Source organism: Penicillium angulare (genome assembly GCF_028827245.1).
Source record: "Penicillium angulare strain IBT 27051 chromosome Unknown utg000004l_segment0_segment0, whole genome shotgun sequence".
In the NCBI taxonomy this organism is placed as follows: domain Eukaryota; kingdom Fungi; phylum Ascomycota; class Eurotiomycetes; order Eurotiales; family Aspergillaceae; genus Penicillium; species Penicillium angulare.
In genome coordinates this window covers 1,115,784-1,132,596 of record NW_026623163.1, presented here as the reverse complement: position 1 = coordinate 1,132,596, position 16,813 = coordinate 1,115,784, and the positions used below count along the sequence as shown (strand labels likewise).

General features: G+C 45.1%; 7 protein-coding genes across 7 annotated transcripts; 3 read left to right on the top strand and 4 right to left on the bottom strand.

The window, feature by feature from the left end:
- Positions 1-91: 91 nt before the first annotated feature.
- Positions 92-1,729, bottom strand: N7478_004356 (MFS transporter; the record flags this gene model as incomplete). The annotated part of the gene is made up of 4 exons (XM_056920570.1): positions 92-299; positions 359-490; positions 551-1,483; positions 1,599-1,729. 4 exons carry the CDS (start codon positions 1,727-1,729, stop codon positions 92-94), a joined length of 1,404 nt encoding a protein of 467 aa, XP_056778607.1.
- Positions 1,730-2,234: 505 nt separating this feature from the next.
- On the bottom strand, positions 2,235-3,932 carry N7478_004355 (Zn(II)2Cys6 transcription factor; the record flags this gene model as incomplete). The annotated part of the gene is made up of 1 exon (XM_056920569.1): positions 2,235-3,932. The coding sequence occupies one exon, from the start codon at positions 3,930-3,932 to the stop codon at positions 2,235-2,237; it is 1,698 nt and encodes a 565-aa protein (XP_056778606.1).
- A 428-nt stretch (positions 3,933-4,360) lies between these two features.
- On the top strand, positions 4,361-5,431 carry N7478_004354 (nitronate monooxygenase; the record flags this gene model as incomplete). The annotated part of the gene is made up of 1 exon (XM_056920568.1): positions 4,361-5,431. One exon carries the CDS (start codon positions 4,361-4,363, stop codon positions 5,429-5,431), a length of 1,071 nt encoding a protein of 356 aa, XP_056778605.1.
- A 492-nt stretch (positions 5,432-5,923) lies between these two features.
- N7478_004353 (uncharacterized protein) lies at positions 5,924-7,105 on the bottom strand (the record flags this gene model as incomplete). The annotated part of the gene is made up of 6 exons (XM_056920567.1): positions 5,924-5,965; positions 6,029-6,088; positions 6,145-6,261; positions 6,321-6,425; positions 6,475-6,687; positions 6,740-7,105. 6 exons carry the CDS (start codon positions 7,103-7,105, stop codon positions 5,924-5,926), a joined length of 903 nt encoding a protein of 300 aa, XP_056778604.1.
- Positions 7,106-9,798: 2,693 nt separating this feature from the next.
- On the top strand, positions 9,799-11,014 carry N7478_004352 (uncharacterized protein; the record flags this gene model as incomplete). The annotated part of the gene is made up of 3 exons (XM_056920566.1): positions 9,799-9,965; positions 10,024-10,314; positions 10,399-11,014. 3 exons carry the CDS (start codon positions 9,799-9,801, stop codon positions 11,012-11,014), a joined length of 1,074 nt encoding a protein of 357 aa, XP_056778603.1.
- Positions 11,015-11,369: 355 nt separating this feature from the next.
- On the bottom strand, positions 11,370-12,803 carry N7478_004351 (uncharacterized protein; the record flags this gene model as incomplete). Its single annotated transcript, XM_056920565.1, has 4 exons — positions 11,370-11,923; positions 12,033-12,295; positions 12,369-12,578; positions 12,667-12,803. 4 exons carry the CDS (start codon positions 12,801-12,803, stop codon positions 11,370-11,372), a joined length of 1,164 nt encoding a protein of 387 aa, XP_056778602.1.
- A 1,620-nt stretch (positions 12,804-14,423) lies between these two features.
- N7478_004350 (MDR family MFS transporter) lies at positions 14,424-16,654 on the top strand (the record flags this gene model as incomplete). Its single annotated transcript, XM_056920564.1, has 9 exons — positions 14,424-14,750; positions 14,800-14,876; positions 14,929-14,980; positions 15,055-15,229; positions 15,281-15,304; positions 15,359-15,430; positions 15,489-15,995; positions 16,044-16,204; positions 16,280-16,654. The coding sequence occupies 9 exons, from the start codon at positions 14,424-14,426 to the stop codon at positions 16,652-16,654; spliced, it is 1,770 nt and encodes a 589-aa protein (XP_056778601.1).
- Positions 16,655-16,813: the final 159 nt, after the last annotated feature.

Here is a 16,813-nt window from a genome sequence, read left to right as displayed (position 1 = left end):
TTGCTTTGAAGGAGGCAGAAAACTTTGGTCTATTGATCTAAGTACATGTCTGTATGTTCAAACTGGCTTTCAGGGAGTGTTTGGGTCTGATTTATTTGAAAAGCTTGCTTTTGGCTCTGAGCTGTGGGCCATATGCCCTGAAGGCAATCGGAATCGGAATCATTATTGCGGCTAAGCATGCAAGTAAAGTGCATGCCCACTGGATGCCCATGTTTTCGAACATTTGCTTAGTGAATAGTGGAAAGCCTGCAGCGATCGACGAACGTAATATTATGTTCGCAGCAACAGTAGACGCTGCCCTGAAGTATATTATTAGCTATCAAACCAAACTGATATAGGTCCCCCTTAGAACACTTACAGTGGGAGATATGAATCAACAAGGTAGTTGAAACACGGAAGAAAAACACATAGCACGCCGAATCCGATGAATATTCCTGCCGCTGTTGGGGCAGCCCAGTGAATTGCAGGTGTGAAGCCTGTCCAGCCAAACCTATCGTATCGTAATAGGTGTTAGCTCAAATGTATAAAGAGAAAAAATAGAGGAACCTACCAAAATATGCCAATCGTAAAGACAGGTGCTCCCAAGATGGTAGGCGACAGGCGCCATTCAGGTACCGGTACATTTTTGTTCTCAGCAAGCTTCCGTGCGTAATTCTTATGTTGGGAGACAATAAATGTACATGCTAGCACCTGTCCGATAATCAAGCCAATAAATGGCAGTCCTTCAACTCCTAAAGCCATGCCATGGACATGTTGGAAGACGTAGGGATATGCCTCAAGAAGAGCATAAACCAAGCCATAGATGAAAGACATGTACATCGAAACAAGCAGAATAATAGGTTCTGTAATCAGCATTCTCAGCGGTCGTGTGAAGTACTTCTCCATAAGCTGCATGAAATCAATTTCGATCTTTTCCTGCTTCGCATGAATTCCCCAGTTCCCCGTTTGGCGACGAATGGCCACCGCCTTAGCGATGAGCAGACAAGGCGCATATGTCTCTCTCAAAAATACGACTGATATGACCCCATTCACAAAGCTCAAAATAGCCGGAAGATAAAGAGTCCATCTCCACCCCAGGTAGCTGGATGTAATAAACCCGCCGATGAAAGGTGCTGTGAACGGCCCAACGAACACCGTCAGCGCATATACTGAGATTGCCACGCCCCGATAGGTATTATCGAAGACATCTGCAAGCACACCGGGGACAACAGTGAGTTGGCTTGCTGCGCACATCCCGGCAAAGAATCGACAAATGATTAGTGTCTGAATATCCTTGGCAACGGCTGAGCCGATGGTGAAAATGCTACCACCCAGCATGGCGATGGTTAACGGCCATTTCCTTCCTCTTAGCTCGGAGGCAGGTGCCCATATCATCGGACCACATGCAAATCCGAGGACGTATAACGAAGTTGCAAGTGCTCCAACTTCTGAGCTGACGCCGAATTCTTTACTCGCGTTATCAGTCCCGGGCGCAAAAACAGCGCTGGTGAACGAAACAACAAATGTTCCTGAACAGACTAAGATTGATGTAAAAAGTCTTTCTTTCCCTCAGGCGGTTAGCAAAGTCAGCTAATTCATCATGCTAGTGTAAAACTTACTTGAGAGATAGTTTCCAGTTGTAAGGGTGTGTAGGATCGTCAGGTCCATCGAATTCAACGGCATAGCCGTCGGAGCTGGGCAACTGCGGTGGAAATACCTTGCCCTGTCCTATGGCCTTTTTTTCACTCATGACTCTTATCCTCTGAGAGCAAGTGTTTTGTTGTCGCGACAATACTGCACAAATTTCAGATACAGATTGGATTGGACGAGTTCATGGAGTTGGAACTTAGAACTTTCCCATGAATAAATAGTAAGACTCGATTTCCAAGTATTTCACGTGTGAGAAAAGAGATTTTACAAGTTTCTGCAGATCAATTTCGATTTGAAGTCATTGTTGGTCGCTGCTAGTAGCATCCACCCGTAAATCCCGCAATACCCGCGGATGAGCGATCGCACCCACATACTAAGAGATCACATTTCACTGAAACAAAGCTGAAGGTATAGCTCGGCATTCAGGTAGGTGAAGGCGAAATGGTCTTCCGATACTAATGTTTATCGAAGCCCAATAGTTACGGGACGAGTACCCAGCGTAAAACCGCATTTACGCCTTTTTATTTGTGATCAAATCAGAAAGTATGCAAAAAACAATGGGCCAAAGTGATTAGGACTATTTCATAAGAACTATTTGATAAAATCTAAACACCCCCGGTCCAAAGTGAAGACGTATCCATCATATCGGCATTTAAAAATTGATCAAGGTCAACGCGTTGCAATCCAGGTAAATCAGCAACAAGCGCTCCTAGCCAAGAATACTCCTCGGAGCTAGGCTGAAATTCAGACTGAGATGGAGTACGACACTCCGTTTGATGAACGCCAGAGCGGAAATTGAGTGATTCGCCCAAAATAGCAATGTCATCTTTTCTGCGCTGCTGATGCAGCATGACTAACAAGCAAGCAGTGCTGTACGCCTCTGCTAGTGCATGAGTGTCGTATATTGATGCTACGAGACTCAGCGTTTTCATTGCTTCTGGGAGCATTGCAAGTGACGATCGCGTATCCAGTGTCAAAAGAACACAGATTATTTGGAATGGAACATTCGCAACTTGATGCCATGGCGAGCAATTTGATACCATCTTAGAAGCGCAGTCTAGACCTTTCTTCAGAAGTTTCAACACTCTTTCTGCTAGATTTGATGAAATATCCAGGTTCTGTGTATGAATACGTCGCAGAACGCAAAGGACGAGATTGCATTGTGCAAGAACTGATGGAGGCTCGGTGTGAGTCCTGTCTAGGAGCTTGGGCAAAGTCAAAGTGAGATCGACCTCATCCTTCAATCCTCCTGGATCTAGACTAACGGATACTGGCAGGAGACCGAGAATTTCGTCAGTATAGTCCCCGGGCTTGGATAATGGTATATCCGGTAGATCACTTTTCTGAAATGAGACTCGAGATAGCCCTAAGTCAAATGACGTCCAGATATTTAAGTGATGGGCCACTCCTACTAATCGCTTTTTGATTTCCGGGTCGCAATCGTCGCTATGTGGAAGAATTGAATACTCCGATGGCGCGGGGTGGAAGCCCGAGGCCTCGAGCAGGTGCATGAGAGTGGAGCTGGCTATCCAGGTTGTATGTGGGGTGTCTGTAAGTCGAAGATAGATCGTTCTCAGAGTCCATCCAGTCAGAAGATCTACAGAAGGAGGGCCTGCTAGATGATACCTTTCTAAACAGTATCGCGCCATTCGAACTAGCTGGACTTCTGTGGGTGTGGCGGGTAATGAAGAGAACAAGCAACCAATAGCAGCAACTCCCGCTAGGACACTATCGTAGATATCCATCGAGGGGTCATACATGTTAATTGGGGAAAGGGCCGGCTGCCGCCGAGCGTCTAATCGTGCATAGAAGACACGCCGATCGATAAATCCGTAACAAGGATCCACTTTGTCGAAATAAAATTGGGCCAATTCTCTCATATGGGCAAGAGAAGTAATTTCATTGATAGATATATCAATTTTTGCAACGAAAGAGCTTAGCTTCCGAGTCCCAATATTCCAACCGAAGAGGTTAAGTTTTGGTGCCTTGGCTGGGTCGATCTTGAGGCCCAGTTTCCTAACGAATGCAGCGCCAGAATTCGCCTCGAGACGGCGAACCAGTCCCGATTGATCTGACTCCATAAGACCATCATCCTGGATGGATTTGGGAGACGACAGAGGCTGAGATTGTTCATTCGATGGTGACGGCTGGGCGGTTTGGGACTTTCGTTGTCGCGTTGGATAATAGCACTGGTAGCCCCATTCGCGGCAAGTAGCGCAGGGGTCCCCTCCCTCGCATTTCCTCTTGCGCTCTCTGCAAGGCTGACAAGCTAATATAACGCGTTTCCGCTTCAAACCCTGCATAGTTGTTCGAGCGACTCTGATGGCGGTCGGGCTCTGGTGGATGAATGGGAAATGCGGAAGTTGCGGAAGTTGTGGTAAGAGAGATCAGAATACTGTCAGCGTGAGGCAGACCAACAGTTACAACCTTGTCAATCCGTCTCTCAAATCCGAAGCACACTATTTAATAATGAGACAAACTTTTTTTAAACATTCAATAATATTTCCGGATCAAAAATCAATATGACTAACTTTTGGAACCGCTCATTGTTGAGGTTTTCACAAGTCACTCTGCTGTGCAGAAGCGGGTATTGCGGAAAGCGCCCCCTCGAATGACTTCATCTCTCAAAGCCTCGGTTTATACACCACAGAGTCCAGACATATCATGTGCAGCTAACGCAAATTCCAGTGCAATCACCATCGCCTTCATTTTATCATATCGTTCAACAATCATGGCTGCCAAACTATTATCCCATTACCCGTGGGCATCAAGCCCGTTTCTTGTTAGCGCGCCGATGCGGGTCTTCTCTGGCCCAGCACTTGCTGTCGCTGTCTCACGCGCCGGTGGCCTGGGCTTTATCGGGCCCGGGGTCAAAACTAAGGATGTTGGAGTCGATCTCGAAGAAGCATCGGCTTTAATCGAGAAGGCGCGCGCGTCGACAACTGCCTTCAATTTCTTGTCATCGGCAACCCCTTCTTTGCCAATTGGAGTAGGTTTTCAACTCTGGGGAGATGACCTAAATACCGCGGTCGCTTCAATCGAGAAATTCAAACCATGCGCAGTCTGGCTTTTTGCGCCCAAAGATGGCCCAAATGATTTTGACCAATGGTCACGCAAAATTCGACAGGTATCTCCCGAAATCAAAATTTGGATTCAGATCGGCACGCTAGGAGAAGCGAAACAACTGTTGCAGATATCCGAGAAGCCAGATGTTATTGTCGTACAGGGAGCGGAGTCGGGTGGCCACGGTCGGGCAGCAGATGGGATGGGCATCATGTCATTATTTCCCGAGATCGCAGATGCAATCGCAACCAGTCAAATTCCTTTAGTCGCGGCAGGAGGTATTGCTGATGGGCGAGGAACAGCAGCGGCATTGTGCTTGGGGGCTTCTGGTGTGGCGATGGGGACTCGGTTCCTAGCTTCCAACGAAGCGCGGATTAGCCAGGGATACCAAAATGAGGTTGTGCGCGCATCGGATGGGGCGGCGAATACAACACGAACACTTCTTTACAATCATTTGCGAGGAACCTTTGGATGGCCGGCCGAGTACAGTCCAAGGACTATCATTAACAAATCATATATCGAGCACCAGGGCGGTGTTGCCTTTGACGAACTCAAGAGGCTTCATGATGAAGCTTTGAAAGCTGGAGATGACGGATGGGGACCAAATGGCAGGCTTGCCACGTATGCAGGTGCCTCTATAGGATTGATTAACAATGTGGCCAGTGTAGCAGACATTGTACGAGGAGTGCAAGAGGACACCGTAAAGAGGATCCAAGGGACTGGACTTTATGGGCAATAAACAGATCCGACGTTTCTTGAAATCACGTCAATTGCAGGACACGTTCCTCTACAATTTTAGGTCAAAAGTTGATTACGAGGCCTTCAATCTTAAAATAGCAAATGAAGTACCTAGTCTATCTCAGAGAATTGATTCTACATTGCCAAGATACTTTTGTAGCTGGAGAAGACGATCAATAATGAAGATCTCGGCACGGCGGAAGCCGGTATTATAGATGGTTACTAGTACGAGTCCATCTTGGGTGCTTGCCTGTGCATTTAGTAACCATCAAGCGACGTGGTAAATGGACCTCAGGGAAAAATTTAAGCATGCTCATTAACTAGAGGGATAAAGTTCCAGTAGAAACTGCTGTATTTTCTCAATATATAGATACAAGTTGTAAAAGAATGGATCTCAAAGTTAGAGAGAAGAAGAAAAGACTGAAATAGGTATTTTTATCCTTGTTGGCCTCGGGATTTGGACGGGGTCGTGATAAAAATCTCATTCAGGGGCTTAATTGGAAGTCTGAGGAGCGTCACAGACCTTGTTGCCCTTCTGTTCACCCAATAAATTGATTGATTAGCACCTTTCATGATGTAGAAGAAATAGAAAACTCACAATAACCTGGCAGGTTTGCTCCTTGTGGCAGTCATCATCAGACTGGCACTGGTCACCGACCTGGTTTCGTAGTTAGTTTCCTCAATATTTCGAAGTAAACTAGATAGATTACTCACCTCACGCTTGTTCTGATCCTTGTTCTGAGGGGCAACGCAGGTGTCTTTGTTGCAAGTCAGGCCCTTAACACAGTCACCGGTGACCTGGCAAGGTCCGTTGGCCTGAGACTTGGAGTTCTGTAAAGTTTTGCGTTAGTTCCATGTCTTGATTTGATTTGCTTCTTTTCATTTCTAACCTCGCGCTTGTTCTTGGGTGCAATGCAAATGTCTTTCTCACAAACCAGACCCTTACGGCAGTCACCGGTGCTCTGGCATTGCTCGTGGAGACCAGCATCCTTTTTCTGCTGTCAGCTAGTAAATATGCTTTCGGTATTATCGTACACAACTTACAACATTACGCTTGCCCTTGGGGGCAAGGCAAGTGTTCTTCTCACAAACAAGGCCCTTCTTGCAGTCACCAACCTTCTGGCATTCCTGGCCAATCTGAGCGTCGGAGACATCACGCTGCTGCTTGGGGGCAACACAGGTGTCATCCTGGCCACAGACAAGGCCCTTCACACAGTCACCGGAGACCTTGCACTCTTGACCAATTTCGGACAAAGTCTTTTATTGATTAGCTATAATGAAACTTCAAAATAATAAAATTAAAACTCACGTCACGCTTGTTCTTGGGAGCAATGCAGGCGTCCTTCTCGCAGACCAGACCCTTAACACAGTCGCCGTTGGTCTTGCAGTCCCCGTTAAGGTGGGCAAGTGGAGTATCACGCTTGTTGTGAGAAGAGACACAAACATCCTTCACACACTTCAAGCTCTCAAGGCAGTCACTGTCGACATGGCAAGCTTCGTTCAGGTGAGCCAAAGGAGTGTCACGGGCGACCTTGTTAGCAACACAGTTGCCGTTCTTGTCGCACTGCTCGTTAGCCTTGCAGTCGGTATCGACCCTGCAGTTAGGAGACTGTTGGAAAGGAGAAGCCATAGCAAGACCAGCAAGCATGGCGGAGACAAAGATAGAGGTCTTCATTTTATCGTGGTATGTGGTAGAGAAAGAATAAAAGTGGAAGTAACGATTGAAGTGGTCAGATGACAAATCAGTAGAGAATGAAAGTTGTGTTTGATGAATAGTTTCAAAAATTCTCCAGAATCAATGAGCGTTTTATACCTTCTGACTCTCGCTGTAGCCGCATCTTCACTGGAAGGTTTTGCTGAAGCTCGATGATCTCAAGTTATATCCCGTGCCACGCGTTGTAGATAGCGGTTCCATGTTCTGCTACACGCGTACAAGCAATTCCCAAGTGGATTGCCGTCAATATATTGCAGGTGATTGAGCCATTCTTCACGACAAATCGTTGCCTGGGTCCACTACTCCGTATCAAATATCTGTCGAAGACCCAATAACCCCAAGGATAAGTGGATCATGGGTGGACATTCAAGAGCCTGGATCCCAATGGTTTCACCTGTACTCTGCAGAGGATTCATTTCTATATCCTCAGATGTATTTCATTAGTACTAGATAGAATGTTCAGATAAACTCTCATGCTTATGCTCTCATTGTGTTCCAAAGATTGCGAAATGGTGAATTTTGAAGTCACTCAACCAATGGAGATATTGAGTGGTGACAGTGGTCTCGGAGATGAAACTCCGAAACTAGATCACAACTTTAGCTAACCCCAACAAAAAGATCTGGAACTATAGGCTTAGTGGCTACATCATACATAGCCAGTGTACGTTGGCGCTTCGAATCCAGAACACCTGACTGGGCGAAGCTTATTTTAGAACGACGATCCCGCGCCAAGAGCCGGGCCACGACTCCACATTTCGGCGAAGCCAGGCTATTAATTAGGAACGACCCCACAAGACGGTCGTCAATAAAGGTACGTAATCTTCTTGGCTGGACCTTTTACTCCGCGTTAGACCTGGGCCAGTGATGATCGCTCCAAACATACGTGGCCGACTATGTACTTTATCTTGTTTCCTTCCCGCAGGGCTGATCATCATTGCCGATCTCATATGAAGCCAACTGGGCGCTTTTGGTACTCGTGGCTTTCGAATCAACCTTGTCCTAGTATATGCGATAAGAGAGTCGGCAATCAGTAGAATTTAAATTGGATATGTAGTAGTGAGTAAGCACATTAGAAGGATAGCATCGAAAGCCCATGGCTGCTGAGGATTGATTATTAGAGATAGTCAGGTGGATAATTTTGGTTCGAAGAGAATATCTCAAACCAGGAAATAGGAGAGTTTGTGGTGTTCAGCATACTTTTGGATGTGTTTTAAGCATGAGAAGGTTGGGGGTTGAGAAAATTGATATGTACAAAAGGGGATCTACATTGAAGAAAAAAGGCAACACCCATCACTGGCCATATTTGAAGAACGCCAAAATATGGAAGAATCTTTTACAACCCGTTCAAACCTATAGGTACACATTATAGATATCAAAGATCATCACATTAAAGAGATTGGTAGAATAAAGAACAAACCCATCACCCTTGACACTATCCAAGGATAATTGAAGCTCGGGTAGCGGACTTCCTCGAGTTTTGGCTCCCAGCCTTATTTTATCGATGCCATTATTTATATCCTTTTATCAAATATTCTCTTCACACACTCAAGGACCTTTATGATAAAGTTTTGTAATAAGAGTTCCTTGGATAGACAATATAAATTGGGGGGTCAAAAGCTGAGCGACATAACTCAAGGGTAAACTAAGTATACACAACGCGAAACCACTTTGACACAACCCCATTTCTCTGGCGGGTATTATCAAGTTGGAGTTGCAGGTCGTTGCAGCTCACCGAAGTCATATTCCCTAAGCTTTCTACTATCCTAAATTTACGTAGCTAATAATGTCGTGGTCGCAAACCTGCGTATCCAGAGAATATAAGCAATATTATGTAATAAGAGCAGTAGTGCTCCTGCAACGACCAGGCTTGGAATAATACTATAGTAATTACATACAAGGTAGGAGGGCTCATGATCTAACATATGAAGCATTCACTTGAGAGAAAGCGTAATCAGAGCGATATACTAGAGAAAGAATACTAGTATCTTATACTATAAATAGATCTTACAGGCCTACTATAATTTGCAAGAAAGAATATCAAAGTAGCCGATTATTGATAGTTATATAGACCTCATGATGTAATAACAAATCAGGCCGAGCCTTCTTGTTGCGTTTTCTGGAAGATCGCCCTTCAATTAGCGTCAACGGTTGCGTCGCTTTTTTCATGGCGATTATATCTCTAGTTTAGGCCAATCGAGCACCTGGGCATGGAACTGATGGATTGGTGCAAATTCGGATATTCGCGGGGGAGGCTACCAGTCTCCATAATATTCTCAGGGACCTGGGTAAACCGTGTTTATTTTGGGGGCTAATCCTGCACAAATTTCGGGTGGAAGTAGCGATCTTGGGGTTTGACGGGGCCATCTCCTGGCCCCCTACTTTTAGACCAGCCAATACAGCCCCAGATGAGCCTCATATCCTGAGTTTGACGGGGAGAGACCCTTTGCCAAGAGCTTGGCAATCATAGGGCTATCTTATAAGGGGAAGTGATCTGAGGGCATTGTTACTTGGCGATTTTTAGTACAGCAGGATTTCAATTTCGCTTGTGTTTCGGCCTTTTTAAGGATTTAAAAAGCGCCAAAACCCCTGGATTATAATTTCTTTTGCCCTGTTTTTCTTTATTTCTTCCCAAACATCGACCGTCCACTTTGACCATGTATCGAAGTTATCTATCATCTGCAGTTCTATGCGTTCTTGCCGCACGTTTGGCCTCTGGTTCAGACAACGAGTTCCTCCGCGAGAAAGTTGTCAGCATATTGCAGGAGAAGCTTACTCAAGACCCAAAAAATTTCACTCCCAGTATATATGAGTTCACTGGATCGTGAGTCAAATATCGCCATAATTAACTGATAATCAGGACTGACATTCGTTTTCTCTAGATATTACAATGGTACCACAACCCTTGAATATAATTATGAGGCCTTGCCGGAGTGTGAGAATTATAGCAAAAACGGCACCATCACTAGTACTTTTCAGAGTATCTTCTCCGTGGGACCATCTGTAGATAATACCACGAGCAGCAAGAGCCCTGTCAACATGCTTTGGGTTATGTGGGACGAGGACTTTGACATCGCAGACCACTGGCAGGGCTTTTCCGCCGTAAATGCCACTATGTGGGGGACCCCTCAAAGCGAACATGCAGCTCTAAAATGGCTTCTGCCGTCGTTTTCGTAAGTCAAGGGCAATACATCCATGCTTTCGATGTGTGATGAGACATGTAAGAATAGAGCAGCTAATTGATTAGAATTCCATAGAGTCAACCAAGATGATTGGATAATAGCAGACAAACTCCCAGATGAGAATTTTCCCCTTTCCATCATTGATACAGATGGCGACCACTACAAAGTCGAGGGCAATTTGACCTCTGAGCAGTGGGTCGGGATATCTCCAATTGCTACTGGTCCCTCGAAAATAGGCTTCTTCAAAGCTCCCGCCTGCAACGGATCTGAAACCATTTCAGCTTACGTGGACGTCTCGATGTTCTTGCAAGTGCAAGATGTCACCCATGTTGCGCCACGGGTCGAGTTTGAATTCGACAGTGAGAGTGCAAACGCCACTTTCAGCTACAATAAGTTACAGGCCATTGGATATTCCATGCAGTATGGATATCCTCTTTCTCTGGATACAGATGGGAATACCACCATTCCAGGCACTCTAAAGTTGGGAATGTCTGCATCAATCGATCCCTGGCATTCGGATATCTTGATTGGTGACAATGATACACCATCATGGAAAGCTACAGTTGGCTACAATGAAAGCTACTATGCGTACCCTGTCGATAATAAGAGTAGTGCCACTTTACACTCATCATCGGGTATGATGGCTGCTCTATGGGTGGCCGTGATGTCCACGGTCTTTATGTTGTCTTAATTGGAGAGCTGGTACTGATGGTAATTAATTCCCATTGATATTCTGGTTTCTTCGTACGAACGAGGGAGTCCACGGCGACGAGGTTTAAGGTATTTAGCTATAGATATCTTCATATTGATCTACATGCGGCACGTTATATTTCAAGGTCTCGAGCAAATTTGCTATTAGATGTAGTTTGTAGCCATGGTCACTTTAATATTGTACAGTTATTTTATCGACCTTTTAACAAGGGTCTTGCATCAACTCGAAACGAAGTGGTGCCCCAAAACCGGGGAAGAGGAGATCTTCACTGAAGAAAAAAGCTAACGCCCGCCGCCCGCCAGACGTGAAGAATGCCAAGATATGAAAGAATTTTTTACAAAGAACCAAAGACTTCCATCATCCACACGTCATCAAGACCAAAAGGTATCATGTTAGAGAGATCGGTGGCAGGTGCAACAAACTCGTCGCCATTGAGACCACTTGGGGGTAAACTTGGGTACCAAATCTCCATTAGTTTTGGTTCCCATCCTAATTTTATCGATGCCATCATTTTCATTCCTTTGTCGAAGATTCCCTTGTCAAACTCGCGGAGTGCCGGATTGGCTTCGGCAACCATGTTGGCACATTTTTTCATGTTGTAAATAATTCGTTCGATAATGTCAAGAATGTTCGCAGTGCTCCGGACCATGTTCCTGTCCCAGCCTGGATCCTCGAGGGTTGACAGCCTATAAAGGCTCACAATATTACGAGCAAACTGGAAGAACAATGTGAAAGGAAGTCCTTGATAAAAATCTGGAGAGAAAGATAACCAGACGTCTAACCAGTTCTTGGTGGCTTGTAGGGCTGTATAGAGGCTTTCAAGTCGTTGAAGCTCCGGGGAATATGGATAAATAGGGGTTTGTATTGCCCAGTCATGAATGACGAGTTCTGTACAATACAGATACATCAATATGGTTTCTGTGGTATGCAGTTAGTGTGGAATCTCAAGAAGAACTTGAATATAAATGTATTCTTCATTGATTAAGTGAGAGCTTACCATCACGTTGCAGATGCAGTGGAATTTGTTTTCGAATTGCATCAAGTTGGCCCTCAAAAGATTTGATGTAGATGCGAGCCTGAAATTGGTCTTCGCCATCGCGTCGGGCATGGTAAACCTTGTCCATTACTAACTGAATCCTGACAAGGTTCACCAGTATCTCATCCTCTGGGCACTCTTTTGTGTCCGTCAAGACGGCCAAGCACTCATCCATGTACGGATTCCATCTCAAAGCGTCAATTCTAGACATTGCCAACGCAACACTAAATAAATAGTTGAGATCTTTAGCTGGTTATGAAGCAAAAAAGGAATGGGGTTGGGATTGAAATATCTTACCCAGAACTGATGAGGAAACATCCTAGCACGGCCCTGCGCTCGTCTAGTGTTCTGGTAGGAACATTATTTTGTCGCCAGCCGACAGCGTATTTGAATGCCTGCATTGTCGAGAGGTCTTTTGGGACGGCCTTATTAATTCCCATGTCACAAACGATCCCCATGACAACATGGCAGTAAAAGTTCAAGAATGGCTTCTTTGAATATGTTGTCCTATGGATATAAATAGATTAGTACCTTCATGTATCTATTGCGCACTCTCAACCCCCATGAATTAAAGGGATAGAGCTTAGCAACCTACCATGATATAAACACCATGATTCCTTGGAGCATGTCCATACTTGTACATGTTCCAATAAAGACTTGTTGATAAATCAAATCGGTGATTCTTCCAAAGATACTTTCTCTTTCCTTGCAACCCGGAGTAGTGACGGCCATGATGCATAGCCAGAGGAACGGTTTATCATGACGAAGTTGCTCAGAGGTGACATTAGGCGGAATATGAATAATGGGAAGAGTTTTCAAATTCATTGATCGAAAGTCTTCAATTGTTTTTTGCGCTTTTTCAGGTGTTATCGGCAGGGAATTGCAGACATCTATAATTGAACTATTGGGTGTAGATGGAGCTGTCAGTTGTGGAGATGGCATTCCCCCACAATTAGGCTCAAGTCTAGAAGGCTGCTTTGAAGGTAGATTCGCTACTTCCCAAATCTCCGCGGGGATGGTAGTACTTGAGCCGGTAGTTTGAAGCAGCGAAACAATATTATCAAGCTTTGCTTCAAGTTGGGCCGTCTTTGAGGCCCCGGCGCGACCGTTTCGCTTTCGCGCCGATGATGACGGGCGACAGTCTTTTTTCAGTCGTTGACATCTATGTACAGTGAGCCACTATTTCGCGAGAAATTCGTATTCGAATACAATGAGTACTCACCTCTCGCATCCTCGTCCTGTTGGAAGTAACATGCATTTGCTTTTAGCTCGAGAGCAGTTCAAGCATGCTCGCCCGTAAGGCGCCGGGGTCCCACTTGGGCTAATACTAGATTCCATCTCCATACCCGTATATGATCGGGGTTTCACAGTAACAAACGGGATTCGTTCTTCGGAATATCTGCCGGTTGGGGTTCAAGTAGGACATATAGCCTGAATCCGGAGAACAAAATGAGATACGGTGATAAAGTGAGGCTTCGTCCGGGTCTCGTCCGGGTCTCGTCCGTTCATCACGGAGTTAGGGATTGGGATCATGAATCCCGATGAAAGTGATAAGATTTATGCATGACTCATCAAGGCCACCCTCAAATGGCCAATTACATATCAGGCTGCCTTTAGTGATTACCAATATGTATTCATAACACCCACACAGTGAACCTCGAGGATTTGAGCTTGAATAAAAAGCTGCACATCTTTTTATCACTAGATTTTTAGTTAGCCTGCGCATAATCTTTAACAATCATGAAATATATTTGGCTTTGAAGCGTAGAATAATTTCCATCAACTCGTTGACGAGGAGTGTACGTATACGAAGCTCATTGATGCCTTATGGCTGGAATGCGCCCGCACTTAGCGTCAGGGATTCGGGATTCGGGTTTGCGCACAGCCCCTATTCCCTGTCCATTATTGAGCTCCACGCAGTCCCCATCTATTGCATCTGGTATATCCACTCGCACAATAATGATTGTTGTAATTAAAACTTATAAATACATCCTGTAATTTTTATTTGTTAGACAACTGTCCAGATTTATTATTATATGTAGATTACATGTCACAGGAATACTATGCATCCTCAAGACAATAAGAGGTTAGCTTGGTGTGGATACTTGGCCGCAAAATGCAGGCCAGAGGGGTAAACCCCTAATCACGTAGATCTACCGGGGTTACGATTAAAAAAGCTGAATGGAAATCTCACTCGAAATCCGATCTCCTTCCGTGTCTTTCGTGATTTCTTTTGCGTCCTTTTCGTCCGTTTCGTAGGAAATTGTGAGCCTCATCACGTTCACACATACATAAAATGTTTTGAAAGTGCACTTTTTCAGATCAAAATTCTCCAAGAAGCGAGAGTTTACCATGAGTCAACAAGCTATAGAGAAAGAGTGGAAGGTAGAGTCTAACTCTATTCCTGCTGCTTCTGATTCCTCTAGTGCTACGACGGATCGCCCCTCCAATCCGGAGTTTTTCTCCAAAGAAGAAAATTTTGACTCCGGTGCTTCTGCGATGGAGCAACCAACTGAAGAACCTGGTCAGGATAAGCTTTCAAAGCAGGCATCCAAGCCTGGAGATCCTATTCCAGAGGATGAACGGGTATACCTGACCGGCTTCGAGCTTGTTGCCGCGATGGCTGCTATTGTCCTCGTCACATTTTTGATGCTTCTTGATTTGAGCATTATTTCTACAGTAAGTCTTTCATCTATGCCGAGACGTGAACATTTCTAACGCCATGTAGGCAATTCCCACCATCACAAACCATTTCCACTCCCTCGCTGATGTGGGGTGGTATGCCAGCTCATATCAAATTGCCAAGTATGCTTCTATGGATTGCTTTATCGTCGTTAATATGGATCTAACTCTTTAGTGCATGCCTGCAGCCTCTTACAGGCAAGGTGTACACCCACTTTAACACAAAGGTAAATATCTAAACATGCGGAGCTTATCGCAGCTCATCCAAGTTTCAGGTTGATCCGGACTAACTTGGTTACAGTGGAGCTATCTTGGCTTTTTTCTCTTATTTGAGCTAGGCTCATTGCTTTGTGCCATCTCCACCTCTTCGAAGATGCTTATTATCGCCCGTGCAGTAGCTGGTATGGGTGGCTCCGGGATGATGAATGGTAGTATAACTATCGTCGCAGCCTCGGTGCCACTCCACAAGTCTCCGGGTATGTGACTCGCCCTTCATTTCTTCGGTACCACTTGCTAACAAGTCTTAGCTATGATCGGAATTCTGATGGGCCGTTAGTCCTCCTTCGAATGCCCCACAGTAGCTCAGCAGTTCTAACAATTTATAGTCTCTAATATTGGTGTCGTTGCTGGGCCTTTGATTGGAGGTGCCTTGACGGAAAAGGTCTCTTGGAGATGGTGTATGTTTCACATTCTGTCATTGGATCTTAAATGGCATTTCTAACGTAAATTATTTAGGTTTCTATATCAACCTCCCCGTTGGAGGCTTAGTCGCATTGATTATGGCTTTTATTCGAGTTCCGGAGCCCCTGGTCAAGCCTCCTATTAGGCAGGCCGCTGCCACGATTCTTCAGGAGTTTGATTTAATTGGCTTCGCTCTTTTCACCCCAGCGGCCATTCAACTTCTTCTCGCACTTAGCTATGGCTCCGGGGGTAACTTCGCATGGGGTAGTGCAACGATCATCGGTCTCTTCTGTGGATCAGGCGGTACATTCATTGTTTTCCTACTCTGGGAGAATCACAAAGGGGCTAAAGCAATGGTTCCTTTGAAGATGATTGCGAAAAGAAAGGTCTGGTCAAGCTGTCTTCTCATGATGGGTCTTTCGGGGACAGTGATTATCTCAAGTTACTACTTGCCTATCTACTTCCAGTCTGTCCACAATGATTCCCCAATCAGGAGTGGAGTATCCATGTTACCCCTTATGCTTGGGCAGGTTGTGTTCTCAGTGGTATCTGGACTTATGAGTAAGTCAGAAAATATTCATGTCGAGTTTACATACTAACTAGATATAGTCGGAAGGGTAGGGTACTACATGCCGTTTGCTATTCTCGGAGGAGCTCTTGCCGCCATCGGCGGTGGCCTCCTGTCCTCAATGACACCCAGCACATCCACCGGCAAATGGGTTGGGTACCAACTCATGTCAGGTGCTGGTCGTGGATTTGCCTTTCAAGTGGTAAGAATATGCTTCTTTTTCAAATATTGGGTCAACGCTTATAGGATCAAACTGGCTAATGTTCAAATCATGCAGCCTATTATTGCTATCCAAAATTCTCTACCTTATCAAGAAATATCGATGGGGATGGCAATACTTGTGTTCTGTCAAACAATGGCTGGTGCTGTCATCATCACCATAGCGAACGTCATTTTTGATACTGGCCTTAAATCAACCCTGGTCACATATGCTCCAAATGCGAATTCACAGGCTGTGGTCGCAGCTGGTGCGACGGGATTTAGATCTGTTGTGTCGGAAACAGACATACCAGGTGTCATCAGAGCTTATGCGAAATCGTTCGATTATACTTCCTACCTGAATGCTGGAGTTGCAGCGGTTATTTTCTTATCTGCATTCGGAACAGGCTGGGTCGATATTCGAAAGAAGAAGAAGCCTTTGGAGAAGGTGTAGTAACATGCTCTTCTCTGATCATTTTTATGGCCCCGTACTTTATACGTTGGGTCATTAAATGAATGAAATCTCTACTTTTCTTTACTATGAGCGTATCTTTGGGCGGCGGGACTTATTTTCTCTCAATTAGATTTGTTTTTCTGGTTGTATGTCGCTAGA